Raw genomic sequence first — 14,517 nt, forward strand, 5'->3', positions numbered from 1 at the left:
GGGTGGGGCTGGAGATTTATCAGTAAGGATGTCATTTGTCAGTCTAATTGGAAAATAGACCTGGCTCTTCAAGCATAAGACATTAGCAGACTTTTAATGAGAATCTAGAGTTTGTAGATGCCTTTGCTGATTTCCCTGTAATAGTGCAAGCTAAAGTCAAATTACAAATTTGCTATCATTTATCTGCTAGCAAAACAGATAAGGATTAATTTGTCCTCCACCATCCATGTCTCTCTGGAGTTATCAATTCACTGTAGTCAAGTAGCCTGTAATAATTTGTTATTCCAGTAGGGATTCTAGAAATAGTTCAGATGCTTTGTTCATCATATTCATTTAATAAGAAACACCTAAAACCCTATGAAGTGATGCAGAAATTTTAGAAGAAATATCAATAATCTAAATTGGTTCAAAGTAATGGGATGACACTTGTCTATTTTATCTTCTTGACTTTTTTCCTGTGAGAGAATGTATACCAGATTAAATTAATTACAATTAAATTTACAATTATATTTTTACTAGGAAAATTAAATCAAATAGCAAAAAAATACAATTAAATGCATTTCTCTCAATTACTGTCATTCTCTTCATCTGAGGGCCAGCTAACTCCTATGGACGTTCTTGCTGAGTAATCTGTTAACATCAGATTAATGCTAGAGTTTCTTTTCAATTATAGAATTTGTTTCATTTGGAAGAGTAGGTTCAAATAGTCAATCCCATGGTTCTAAACTTAATTCAAAATTATAATTGCCAGTAATTAAAAAAATATAGATCCCAGTTTTCTGAATTATTTTTAGCTAAGTATGCATATGTCCACTGAAAAACACTGCAATGAAAACCCTTTGTAATATTTTTTTAATTTCATATTTATAGGCAATTAGAAATTATTAAAGTGTTACTGGGTGCCCTGTATTTTTAGGTACTAAATTTGGTAATTCTATCCACGATTAAAGTTCTTCAGGACACACAGTTTAAGAGACTACATAGTTCTTTGTCTGTAACTAACATTTGCTCTGCCTTTCATACATGTAACACAGCTTAATAGTAGATGGAAATTGTGAGAAGATCATTGTTCTTTCTGAATTATCTATATCAATTCCATCTTTAATTTCCTGGCACTCTGTCTCTTCAAAAAGTAGTATCTTATAGTCGCACTTTAGCTGGGTATGAATTCCAACTTGAGACTCTCATTGATACAGCATCTTGAAATCACCTCTGCAGGATAATCCTAAGGAGGAAAATATTAATTCCCAGTGTGTATTTCCATCTCAGGGTATCACAATACCATGATTATGTTTCCACACAAATTTCAGCAATGACCTTCTTTACCTTTCCTCATGTGCCTGGTATTTTTCTCATCTTCCCGGAGTATACTTATTGGCTGTGTTCACCTTGGTAACTCTCCCTCTTTGTTTATTGCTCCTGCAGTAGTCTTTTTCCAATCTGTCCCATCGCTCATAGCAAGTACCCTGCATGCAGCGAGGGCTTCATAGCATTTCTTACTGACTGTTCAAATGCATGAAGTGTGTTTGGCATATTGTTGAGACTTTAGATAAAAGTTGAAGCAAGTAGATGAAACTTGCAAAGTTTGGGGGAAAGAATTATGATCTCTAACACGTTTTATGAAGCAAGCACTTGCTCTGTTTTCAGTCTCAACACATCCTTCCTCTCATGTTTCTCCTGTGAAGTTCCCAAGGTGTGTCTTGTGCATAGTGGAACCCCAGAATTGTCAGAGCCAGGCACTACCTATAACAGATGTCTAAAACTCAGAAACCTACAAGAGAAAATAATGCTACTAATGTGAGAGAATAATACCTCTGTTAAGAGACAACAGGAGTGGTGAGGGCCATAGCAACCTGGATAAAATATTCTAGACATACCCTTATAAAGGCTTGATTAGAATATATTTAGGAAGTTTAAATGTAAGAAGTTGTACTTGTCTGATTAAGTAATGCAGGGCAGGGTATACCTGGAAACTAGAAGAGTCAACAGGTAAAAATAAGTACGTGAGTCCATACCTCTCCATGGCCAGGGGAGAGGGAACCCTGAGTCTTTCACTGGAGCATCTGGTCTACTCCCCAGATTATACACATCCCTTCTGGGGAAATGGATGCATTAGATTATCACAACCTATGATAGAAAATAATCACTTAATTCACCCCTTTACTCTAATTTCATGGTCAGCAAAAAATTTTAGATTGCAATTTTGGCAACTTATATGGATTTTTTTTTTAACAGAAGGCCAGCCAAATGGATATTTAGCTATTCATTAATCAAATTTCTGGTGAAAACCTGCTAAAATGGTTAAATAAATCATTGTGTTATTTTCATAAAATAGAATAATATATGGCAGCAAAGATAAATGGAGAACTATTTGTAAATACATAAATAAATCTTAAAAACAAATTAAAGAGAAATGTAATCTGTGGTAAGATATATACAGCATTATGCCCCTTTTAAAAGTTATAAAATATATAATAATATTATAACATTTAGGGATACATATATACGTATGGTAAATACATATTTGAGAGAGTGGTTACAACACAGTGAGAAATGAAGGGAAATTTAGAGAAGCATGTGATAAGGCAGAGACTAATAAGACATTTCAGTTGTATTGTTGAATATTTTCTATCTTAACCTTGTTGATACATACATGTGTTGATATTTGTATTTTGAATATATAAAGTATGTTTTTAGCAAAACAAGCCAATTGTCCGCAATAGCAACAATTTTTTAAGAACCTATGGAAAGAAGTCATCATGTATACATTAGTCCCTGGGAGTTTGGCTAGTTTAATCTAACATCCCACTATTTCTGTTTCAGCAAACTCAGGACAAGATCCTAGAAAACATGCACAATAATCAGCATCTTCCATGCAGTTCTAAGATTACTTCAATATGGACATCCTCAAAGCAAAGACTATGGGAATGCTCCATTGGAATGAGCAGAAATAAATGTCCTGTGGAAAGAAACTGGCTATAAGGTGCTAGAGGGTTTTGTTGAGTAAGTGTACTCTCTAGACAAAAAGTACCAGTAATGTCAATTTATGAAACTGAGTGGTTTTCAGTTCAATCTATCTTAGGTATCACCTCTGTAATAAAATTAAACATTTAAAAACATTTTAGTTTTTCTATCTTTTTTTTTTTTTTTTTGTATTTCTCTGAAGTGAGAAGCAGGGAGGCAGAGAGACATACTCCTGCATGTGCCCATCCGGGATCTACCTGGCATGCTCATTAGGGGGCAATGCTCAGCCCATCTGGGGCAATGCTCTGTTGCAACTGGAACCATTCTAAGCCTGAGGTAGAGGCCATGGAGCCATCCTCAGCACCTGGGCCAACTTTGCTCCAATGGATGCTTGGCTGTAGGAGGGGAAGAGAGAGATAGAGAGAAAGAGGAGAGGGGGAAGGGTGAAGAAGTAGATGGGCACTTCTCCTGTGTGCCTTGGCTGGGAATCGAACCCGGGACTTCTACACACCATGCTGACGCACTCTACCAGTGAGCCAGCCAGCCAAGATTAGAAATATTTTAAATACCTATAACACTTTAAATCTAGATATTTAGAAGCCCTCTGTCATTTATAAATTCTCTGTGCTTGGGCCTTCTGACTGTTTTTTTTGTTGTTGTTGGTTTTTAGTTTTGGGGTTTTTTTTTGTCAGACAGACTACCGCATGCGCCCGACCGGGATCCACCCGGCACGCCCACCAGGGGGCGACGCTCTGCCCACCAGGGGGCGATGCTCTGCCCCTCCGGGGGGTCGCTCTGTTGTGACCAGAGCCACTCCAGCACCTGTGGCAGAGGCCAAGGAGCCATCCCCAGCACCCGGGCCATCTTTGCTCCAATGGAGCCCTGGTTGCGGGATGGGAAGAGAGAGAGACAGAGAGGAAGGAGAGGGGGAGGGGTGGAGAAGCAGATGGGCACTTCTCCTGTGTGCCCTGGCCGGGAATCGAACCTGGGACTTCCGCACGCCAGGCCGACGCTCTACCACTGAGCCAACCGGCCAGGGCTCTTCTGACTGTTTTGTGTACTAGTCAGCTCTCATTGGCATTGTCTTCTGGTAGACTGTGCTATGGGTTTGTAAATAATTTTTCTCTTAATCCCACTAAAACCCTAAATCTAGGGACTTTGGCATTAGCAGTCAATATAAAATGTGCCTCAGACACTCTAGAATTAACCAATAATAATAACTAACCAATAATATAACTAACCCAATATAATCTAATTTATATACTCACCATTGAGAGTGCTTCTATCAATCAAATTAGTATCAACTGGCCAGTAACCTCCATCTCCATGACGACCTATTTATTGGGAAAGTATATCAGAATGTTAGTGGTTATACAAACCAAAAGCTCAAAGGAAACAAAACAGACAGAAATGATAAATATTTTAAAATACACAAACAACTGAACATGATTATTTTGTTCAACACAAAGAAAGCCCAAGATTGTTAACACTGTTTTACCTTATGAGAAAATGTTATTTTCTATGTGTGAGGGGGAAAAAAAATCTATCATGAAAATGGACTATTAAACAAGCTAAATTCAATTTTTCTTTGAAAATCTGCCCCTTCCTCCTTTCCCCCCAATGTTCTTGTTAAAGTCACCAGAAGGTACAACACAGGTTCTGGTCTACATGTTGCTTTCCTGAACATCTCGAGACAGGAAGGGTGCTTGCTGGTCAATGTTCCTAGAGAGACAAATCCAAACCCTGTTTTGCTGCAACTGGTTCTGCCTACACTGTTGCCCACCTGACATGACTTGGTGGAAAATTATCATTATTACTTTACAATAACACAACACATTTATTCTTATAACTGGGCTTTGTGCTACATATCAAGTAGGTGCCTGGGAAGGAGATATTAGGAATGGTGTAAAGATTTGGTGGTGGTGGGAAGTTATATTACAACCCAAATGGCCTGAATGTTTCTGACAAATATACCAGTAGAGGAAGAAGTTTTATTTAGTTTAACATTATTGGAAATATCGCCTTTCATTAAGTTTTTAACAGCTGTAAACATAACATTGAACAGAACTGAACCAGAAATTAACCAGATATAATTATTCTATTATCCAATAAAATCCCTTCATCTATTGGTACATTTGTAGAACTATTTGAATAGATTTTGTGTTTTAGATTTCTATTAGGTAAATAGATCACTTACGGAAAAATCATTTGGGAGTTGAATTTATATGCAAACACACACAAGAATACAGTTAACTCTCCCTTTTATTTGCTTCAGGGAGTTATTTCTGAAAGTGCTTATCATTAGTGAGTGAGGTAGAAGAAGTCAGCTGGGGCAGTCAGCTACGATAACCGCAGCTGTTTTCTCATTGTATAAATTTTAGTGTTCTTCTTTAAGGCTTTCAATTCCTACTCTTGAGACCTTCTTTACAGACCTAACACTCTTCTTACTAAAGTTTTCCCAAGATCTCATTTTATTTACAAAACAGTTGTAAAAAAAAAACAACCGTAAATCTTGTTAACAGACTATACATTCACGACTTGGAAAACTTTTTGATATCAATTTAGAGCTGAAGTTAAGATGTCAGGCGTCCAACAAGCAATGCATAAATTAATGCAAACACTTTATATTCTGTTTTCAGCATAAAGTGGTACATTTAAAATCTTCTTCCCAATGCTTGTGGGCATATAAAGAGGTGGAAATTAAGACACAATTATTTGTGTGGGGGTGGGGGGTTAGGATGGTGAGAGAAACAATTGAAACATGCACCAATTGAGAACATTTTGATGGATTGACTAAAATTTGGCAAGTCTAACTCTTTCCAAATACCTTGCTTGTGTGACTCAGACACATTTGGAGTTTCAATGAGCAGAGATAAGCTTTTCCCATGGGACATTGTAAGATCAATGTTGGAAGAAATGAAGTGAGACAGAAGTTCTATATAAAAATTAAGATGACTTTTCTCATATCTGAGAGCAACTAGATTGCAAAGCAGTCAGGCAAAAGAGATGCTAACAGCCCCATCACTTAGGCCAGTAAAGCAATAAATGATTCCTGTGGGGAGTAATCCTATATTGGCTGAAAATTGGGTAGATAGCCTGTGGAGAATTTTCCTTTTCCTCTAGCATCCCGACAAATGTCTTTTTAATGAAGTTTCTCACTCTCCCAGCTAGTTTGTGGGAAGATGCAAAAACAAGCCTATAAGCACATCCATATATTATTTAGGCATAAAGCTCTATGGATATAGCACCCCAAAGATATAGCGAGGCTATTAATTACATTGTGAATTTTGACATGTAGGAGAAAATCAGATGTCATGTGGTTAGAGGTTTGGGTAAGATAAAAGAACTCTGGAAACACTTTCTAAATACAAGAGGGCAGCTTAAAGCTCCTGCATTCTATTCACAAAATCTAGAGTGTTGACATTGCTTAACTTTTTGTTGATTGTAACTAGATTATTACCACAAAAGAAAATTAAGTAACTCTTAACATACCCAATAGAAACTACTTTAAAGAAACTTGATATCATCAGCAAGCTAGATTGGATTTATGGTAATTTAGAGTTCTTGTACCACTTCAGTAAGGAAACAGAAAGTTCATTTCTGGGATATTGATGAGTCTGAGATCCTCTTCATCTAAAGACGTGAGAATCAAATATTAATTTTGTGTGCTGTGTTTCTGTTCTCTAACATGTCTTTTAAATTCCAGGAAGGCATCCTTTATGGGTAAGTAATAAGTTTTAAAAAAATGATTCTTCCCTTGCTTTAAGGCAAGAATTATAAAGTATCTAATGGGGAGATACTGGAGACTAAAGAGGACAGTGGTATTGCTTGGCATTTGGAAGCATTGTTAAGCGCTTTTTTGCTGTGGATCAAATATTGAATGTGTTTAGTTAACCTGCTTAATGTTATAAGCACTGATATAGGGAAAGAGAGGACTAATTAAATTCTAGTAAGAGAAAAGTCAGTTAATGCAAAGATATCTGCCTACCTATCTGTCAATCAGAAGCACGTTGGTTACGTCTATGAATTCTACCTCTGCTCACTTTCAATATCTTGCAAGGAAGTATGAACAAAACCTCAAAAGGTAAATATCAGGGGACCAACCAGAGGACCTGTACAGAGCAACAAAATCTTTTAATCACAGGAAAAATGGTAGCCTCCTTAATGACTTTAGGTAAAGAGTGCCCACACATCCTTCTCAATATGACTCTACAATTAGCCTGTGTCCCTTTATTTGTTGCCAATAAAAACTTGTCAACTGCTCCTGATCACATGTTACAAACTCCCACATATCAAACACTCAATAAGTAATTTTTATTTTAAATTACAATAAATAGATTTTATTGTAACTTTTATTCACATAGGTTTAAAATAAAACTTATGTTAACAAGTGTGTTAATAGAATAAAAATAAAGATGATAATAATATTAATGAAATGGTGATTGAAGGTCTTGAATTCTCTCCTCACACTAGACCATCCTCATATAAATTCCTACTTAGGGTCTATCTAGGAGAATAACCTAGGGTCTATCTAGGAGAATAACCAGCATATGGGTCTAAGAAATGAGGTTTAGATGCAGCCTTGCTTTTTAGAAAATCTAAAAAACATCTTGTTTCTCTAAGCACAAGCACTTTCCTAGAGGACTAGACTTCCCAAGAGCAAGCTCACTAACCAGACTCAACATGTAGAATAAGGCAGAGAGTTTCGTGGGCCCCAAAGAGCAGTTTTCCTCAAAGGCTACGGAATGATACAGGAAAGCCTTGTCTACCATGATGACCCACATGCTTATCTCAAAGGCAGCGGGAGACATGTTTGTGTTTGAGTGAATCTGCCAAGTAGTGCAGAGAAGTAACAGAAGAGTATGATGGCTCCTCCTTATCCAGATGATTATATGGCAGGAAATTGCAATTATAGTATGAAAAAACTCGTGTGTGAGTATCTTTGGGCTGCACTACTGTTACGTGTCAATAACAACACTGTTGGGGCACAAACTTTCTTCATTCATGAGTCCGTCCATGATCCATCAATCTTGTCAACAGATGTGTTGAGTGGACCCACTGTTCTAAGCATTAGGGATATAAAATGACTATTGTGGAAGCTCATAAGTAAAGGAGAGGGAAATGTTAAGTGATTAATAATAACCACATCGTGATATTCAAAAGTTACAAAGAAAAACTTTAAGGTAGTGGCACAATGGAAAAATAGATTAATTGATTATTTTCCACCTAGAAAAATGATGAAAGGCTTTTCAGGCATGACATTTGAATTGACAATCAAAGGAGAAGTAAAGGTTTTATCAGGTAGAGAAGAAAAAAAGCAAAGCTTAGAAAGACAAGCAAGGGTAAAATCAGAAAACTCCCTATATACTCTACTGAAGAGTCTAGAATTTATCTTGTAGTAAATAAATTCACTGAGGTATTTTAAGTAGAAAAGTGACTCAATTAAATGTGTATTTTAGAAAGATTCTGGTTGAGTTGTGAAGAACAAATTAATTAGAAGAGACTGTTACAATAAATAGGGTGAGACTAATATTAATTATAAATCCATGAGGCAGACATTATTAGCTCCATTATACAGATAAGTAAGCAGCTCAGAAAGACTAACTAATTTACTCATTTAGGTGGCTGAATCTGCCTAACTCTATTTTACCATTAGTGGGTGAATTGATAAGTGTACAAAGGAATGGGGAGAGTGTTGGACAGAAATGAAAAGGCTTCTTAGAGTTGGTCCTGATATGTGAATGAATGCACAGGTTTAGGTATATGGCTGTGGCCTGGGGTGGTAGGTCCATTCTCTATAGGACACATAAAGCAAAAGACACTTTGAAAGCAAAAGGAAATAGTTCAGTTTGTCACCACACAAAGCACTGGGACAAGAGAAGGTGACACTTCATAAAAGGTATAGCAGAAGTGGACCAAAACAGCTAGGAAAACTCTTTGAAGATGACAGACTGAGGCTCTGTTCCAGATCTTCCTTTCCTCCCCTGCCCCGCTATCCCCCCAAAGCGGGTGGTGAATGGGGTTAGCAGGGCTCACATCTAGGGGAGCATGCTGGTCTTCAGTGGCCAGTGTGGACAGTAGGTACTTGGATGTGCCATAAAGCAAGGGAGCCTGAGAAGTGCTGTGTTAGAGCAGAAACCATCAGCAAAAGCCCATTCCCATTGACCTCCATCTTAGTGCACTGCTCTGCACAGCAGGGCCGATTGTCTCCTGAACGTGTCCCGCAATTCTTCCTCTTTGAACAGGTGCTTGACTTCGTTTCCCCATTCTAGGCCTTCTCTAAATAAAGGTTAAGTAATCCTTCTCTTTGTGGTCATTTGTGTTGATTCAAGTCCTACTCATGTATTTAAAGTCCAGCCATGGGTTTTAAGACATCTTCTCTGCTACTTCCCCATGGTAATTTCTCATGATGTAGCATGTCATGTTTTCCAAACTGGGCTGAGAGTGTTTGTATACCCCCCCAATCATATCACATGCTTCTTTACACGGGACCCCGGAGCTGTGCTCCTTTCCTGTGCTTTGTCACCTGCAGCACAGGGCTAGGTACAGTTACCAGCCAGTTGTCAAAAGTGAGTACAATTCTGCTCAGATAGCACATTCGAAATTTCAAAATCTCATCAGCACTTAGTGGTTCCGATCTTCTCCTTTCTGTTCTCAGAATTGCAGCTGTGAGATGCAAATCTTTAAATATTATGCTAACAAGAAATGACAGGAAGGGTGGAGGTCAAGAAAAAGGCACACAAGGTCAGACTTTTCTATGAATGGGACCACCATTTCCTCGGTCACAAAGAACTTGTTTTTCTGTTGAGCTTTAATTTGATGGATGAATATTGAAGATACTTTTCCCTATTGGAAAGATGTTTTCACATCTTTCTCCTGTCCCCCAAGGTCAGTAACATGCAGGCTCTACAGTCATAAGCACTATTCCTTTTAGGTTCTCCAAACTATACTTTTGATTAGATGGTAAAGTCTATTTTTCTAGATTCTTCTGTGACTGCTGCTTCCCGATAGATCTGTGGCATAATTCACTTCAGCAAACACTTATCTGGCATCAATGATATGATCCATTCACAGTTAGAAACTGGACACAATTAGAAATGGGAGGAAGGAATCAGACCAGTCATCTGCCATCAAGGGATTTACAACCTGGCCAAAAGTTTGCGACTATAAATAGCAAACATTAAAGACTGCATAATATGGCAATGGATAAGTCAGATGTTAGGGATACACAGCAGAATAAAAGACTAGAAAGAAAAGAAAAGCTTCTTGAAAATTAAGTATAGACTGGGAAAGGAAGATGAAGACTTTATCTGGAAAAGAAATAAAAGCTGGATGGAATGGTACCAGTTAGAGCACAAAGCTGTAAAAACAAAGTTTCCCCAGAATGATCTGTGGATTTTTACTGATGAACTGTGATATATATGGAGGGATATACTGGTTATGAGGCTAGAAGGGGGAAGTTGGGGTCAGATAGCCTGGGCCTTGATGTCAAAGAACTGACCTCATTCTGTAAGCAGCAGTGAACCACCTGTGTTTCAGAATGAAAATTCAAGAGGTAGAGTCTGGGACAGATAGAAGTGGGCAGAGAATACAGTTAGGAAGCTGGTATTTGACTAATGTCTATAGCAAAGAAGCATATTCAACAACACTATATATCTTACAAAAAGAACTAATTTCAAAATTCTTTTGGAGGTCTTGTTAACAAAAACATCTACCTTTCAGGTCTTAGAAAGTTACAATTATCCCATGAATTGCATCAATTCTTATGAGCAGTGAGCATGTTGTTTTCTTTCGAAGTTACCTATTAGAACATAAAGACTCCTGAGAGGTTGACTGAAGCAGCTACACGACTGCTTGCTGGGAACACGCTGAAGTACCCCAGATGAGTTATTAAAAGCACACTAGTCTTTTTTTTTTTTTTTTTTTTTTTTGCTACTTTTCCATCTGTCATAATTTCTAAGATGCCAAATTTTCGACTTGAGAGAAGCACCGGTGAGAAGTACTTTTCCAAAGGGATGAAACAAGCACTTGAATAGTAAAGTGAGTTAAAACTATGCACAATCGTGGGGCAAAGGAGGTTTTAATTCCCAATGAAATGTCTTCCACCAAAAGATGCAAAGGGTTTCAATTTTTCAAATATCAGCCCTGCTGCTTTAATCCAAATCTTGCAGTTTGGACTACACATTAACTAAATTCCAAGGTTGACTAGACTGCCTTGAAAACACCAATTTTCCTGAAATTGGAAACAATTTACATTTTTATTTTGTTTATTTATGAGGTTAAAGCCATTGGCGTGTAAAATGGCAGGTGTAGTGTTAAGCACCTTGCCTGAACACCCTACTGAGAAAAGGCAAGGCCTTAAAACCAGGTGAACTTACATGAAGCCATTTAAGTTTTACTTCTTGATAACAAAGTAGGAGTCAATTAACTCACTGCATTTCCAGAAACTATTCAGTGGTTCAGAGAAGACATTCTCAGGTTAGTTAGCCTGGGAGTGCATCTCGCCCTAGCCACTTACATACTGTGAGAGTTTGGGCAAATTTTAACCTCTCTGTGTTTCATTTTCTACATCTGTAGGAATGTTATGAGAATTAAATATGATAGGACATGTACAGTGCCCAGAAGAGTGACGTATCACAGGAATGCTAAAAACGTGAAGTGCTATGCTATGCAAGATGCTATGCTTAAGTTTTTTATTCTAACACCAATCCTAAAACTTCTTTTTAAATTAATTTTTACTTATTTTTTAATTTTCATTCACTGAGAAGAGGGGAGGCAGAGACAGATGCATGCATGCGCCCCAACCAAGATCCACCCTGCAAGCCCACAAGGAGGTGATGCTCTATGCATCTGGGGTGTAGCTCCATTGCTCAGCAACCAAGCTCTTCTTAGTGCCTGAGGTAAGGCCATGGAGCCATTCTCAGTGCCCAGGGCCAATTCGCTCCAATTGAGCCATGGCTTCAGGAGGGGAAGAGAGAGAGAGAGAAGCAAGAGGGAGAGGGGGAGTGGTGGAAAAGCAGACGGACTCTTCTCCTGTGTGTCCTGACTGGGAATCATATCCGAGACATCCATACACCAGGCCGACGCTCTACTGCTGAGCCAACTGGCCAGGACCAATCCTAAAACTTGATCATCTTAAATCTTGAAAAAAAACCTAAGAGATAATTTGGGCTGAAGTCATTGTTTTACAGTCAGTATACTGAGAGAGGTTAGTGCATGTCAAAAGTCACATAGGAGGTCATACATGGTGGCAGGATGTAACTAGACTTTGGGGTATACAATCCCATTTTGATGCTCTGGTTAAGAATGACCAATTTTTACTCATAAACACTTCAAACTCAAGTTCATTATTTGAGGATTAATAGAATATAAGGATGTGAAAGCAATCTTTTAAGATTAAAAGTTTGATCTAATAATAATTTTTGAGAATTTATCATATTTCATAATTACAACTATCCTTAATGCAATCCCCAAACAACAGACTTTCATAAATGCATCTCTGAGAAGCTCTAAAAGTTTAAGTTTAAGTTAATTGTAGGAGAAAAAAAGCCATTTTTTTTATAAGTATCACAGCAATCTGCAGTGGAAGACTATATACTCTGGGAGTCAGAGAGAAACATGTCTGGGTTCCAACTCCATTCACAACTATATTTTTTTGACACTTGGCAAAACATCACCTTCTGCTTTCTCATCTGAAAACCTGGGAAGATAATCAGTGAAAGAAAGAACAATTTTCCTTTTGAAAATGGATGCTATGAACTTGACTTGGGTTTCCCCCAAACCCTAATTTTATATGATAAATTTCTAATACCCAATGTGACTGTGTTTAGAGATATGGGCCTTTATGGAAGAAATTAAGGTTAAATGAGGTCATAAGGACAGAGCCCTAATCCAATAGGATTAGTGTCCTTATAAGAGGAGACTTGAGAGAGCTCATGCTTTGCCTGCCACTTGAGGACAACACATCAAGGGAGATGTCTGCAATCCAGGACCAGAGCTGCGTGTGTGTGTGTGTGTGTGTGTGTGTGTGTGTGACAGAGACAGAGAGACAGAAAGAGGAACAGATAGGGGCAGACAAACAGGAAGGGAGAGAGATGAGAAGCATCAATTTTTCGTTGTGGCACCTTAGTTGTTCATTGATTGCTTTCTCATATGTGCTTTGACTAGGGGCTACAGCAGACCAAAGTGACCCCTTGCTCAAGACAGCAACCTTAGGCTCAAGCTGGTGAGCCTCGCTCAAACCAGATGAGCCTGCACTCAAGCTGACAAACTTGGAGTTTTGAACCTGAGTCCTCTGCGTTCCAGTCCAACACTCTATCCACTGTGCCACTGCCTGGTCAGGCTAGGGCCAGAGCTCTTATGGCCAGACCTTAATGTGACTTTCGGCCCCCAGAACTGTGAGAAAATCAATTTCTGTTGTATAACCTGCCCCAACTTTGGTATTTTATATCAGCCTCCTGAGTTGACTATGACAGTGGAATTAGCACCCTCCCTGTGTTTCCTGACATAAAGAACTATTGGGATCATATAAAGTCAGCGCTGTGTGTTCCCATTACAAGGTGACATCAGACTAAAAGCTCTATGCCTTGGTTTCAGACTATTCACAGAGTCAGGGAAAGAAAGGCTGATACTGAGAAACTATCCATACACAAATTTTAGATACAGAAACTTTTTAGATATATATTAAAAGTGTGTTTATGTGTACCTGTGTGTGTATAACATACATGTGATGAATATACTTAAAGTTCTTAAAGCAGGGTTTTTGGAACACAGTTATCTCCAGTTGAATCATGGCCATGCTACTTGCTAGCTACGTGTTTATAGGCAAGTCACTTAAACATTTTCCAAAATGGAGACAGCAATAGTATCTCTCTAACAGTATTATGAGTCAATAGCTCATCCAAAAGCTTAATTTAATGTTAAGCTCTTAGAACAGGGAGTGACAATAAGAGCTTCAGAAGAGTTCTTTTTAACATTATACATGCCCATCTAGACACAAAGGATTGACAGGGTTTTTACCAAAATATGGATTTAAAAAGCCCTAATACTGAGCATCTGCTTCACAGGTCTCATACAATTTCCCTGACCTACCTGACCCTCCAAAAAATTAAACTGGTTCATCTCTAAAATCTCATAATTACTTTGGCCACATGTGCTTGTAAGAGAAAAATAAAATAAAATAATAATTAAGATGACGTGGGACAAGAGGTAAGGGTCTATGAAAAGGGGGTATTATAGAGCAGCTTAAGACTAGAGGGTTTAGCAAATACATACTAGAGAGAAACAATTTATAAGCAGAGAATAGCAAAGAGAGAGCCATGTAAAATCTGTCACTTAACTCAGGAGAAAGTATTTCCCTCAAATCCACAACTGATTCAAATATATCTGACTTTTTCTTTTCACATTAATGTTCTCCAGGGCAGATTTTTGAATATAAGAGAAAGTTACTATGACCGAGCCTACAAAAGTTTTTTTTTTTTAAAACAATCTAAACTTTTCTCATTTTCTCTCATATAGGATAAAGTCTATGCAGGGTTCATCTTTGCAGAGTTA

At 38.0% G+C, this 14,517-nt stretch overlaps 1 protein-coding gene across 1 annotated transcript in view; it reads right to left on the reverse strand.

Annotated features, from left to right (window-relative positions):
- DCC (DCC netrin 1 receptor) overlaps positions 1-14,517 on the reverse strand; it is a 1,159,181-nt gene that overhangs the window by 83,101 nt on the left and 1,061,563 nt on the right. The window contains exon 22 of the mRNA XM_066246236.1: positions 4,233-4,298. Within this exon, the coding sequence (XP_066102333.1) occupies positions 4,233-4,298 (66 nt within the window). The remainder of the gene's footprint in view (positions 1-4,232; positions 4,299-14,517) is intronic.

The sequence above is a fragment of the Saccopteryx bilineata genome, chromosome 11 (assembly GCF_036850765.1).
Source record: "Saccopteryx bilineata isolate mSacBil1 chromosome 11, mSacBil1_pri_phased_curated, whole genome shotgun sequence".
Taxonomy (NCBI): Eukaryota; Metazoa; Chordata; class Mammalia; order Chiroptera; family Emballonuridae; genus Saccopteryx; species Saccopteryx bilineata.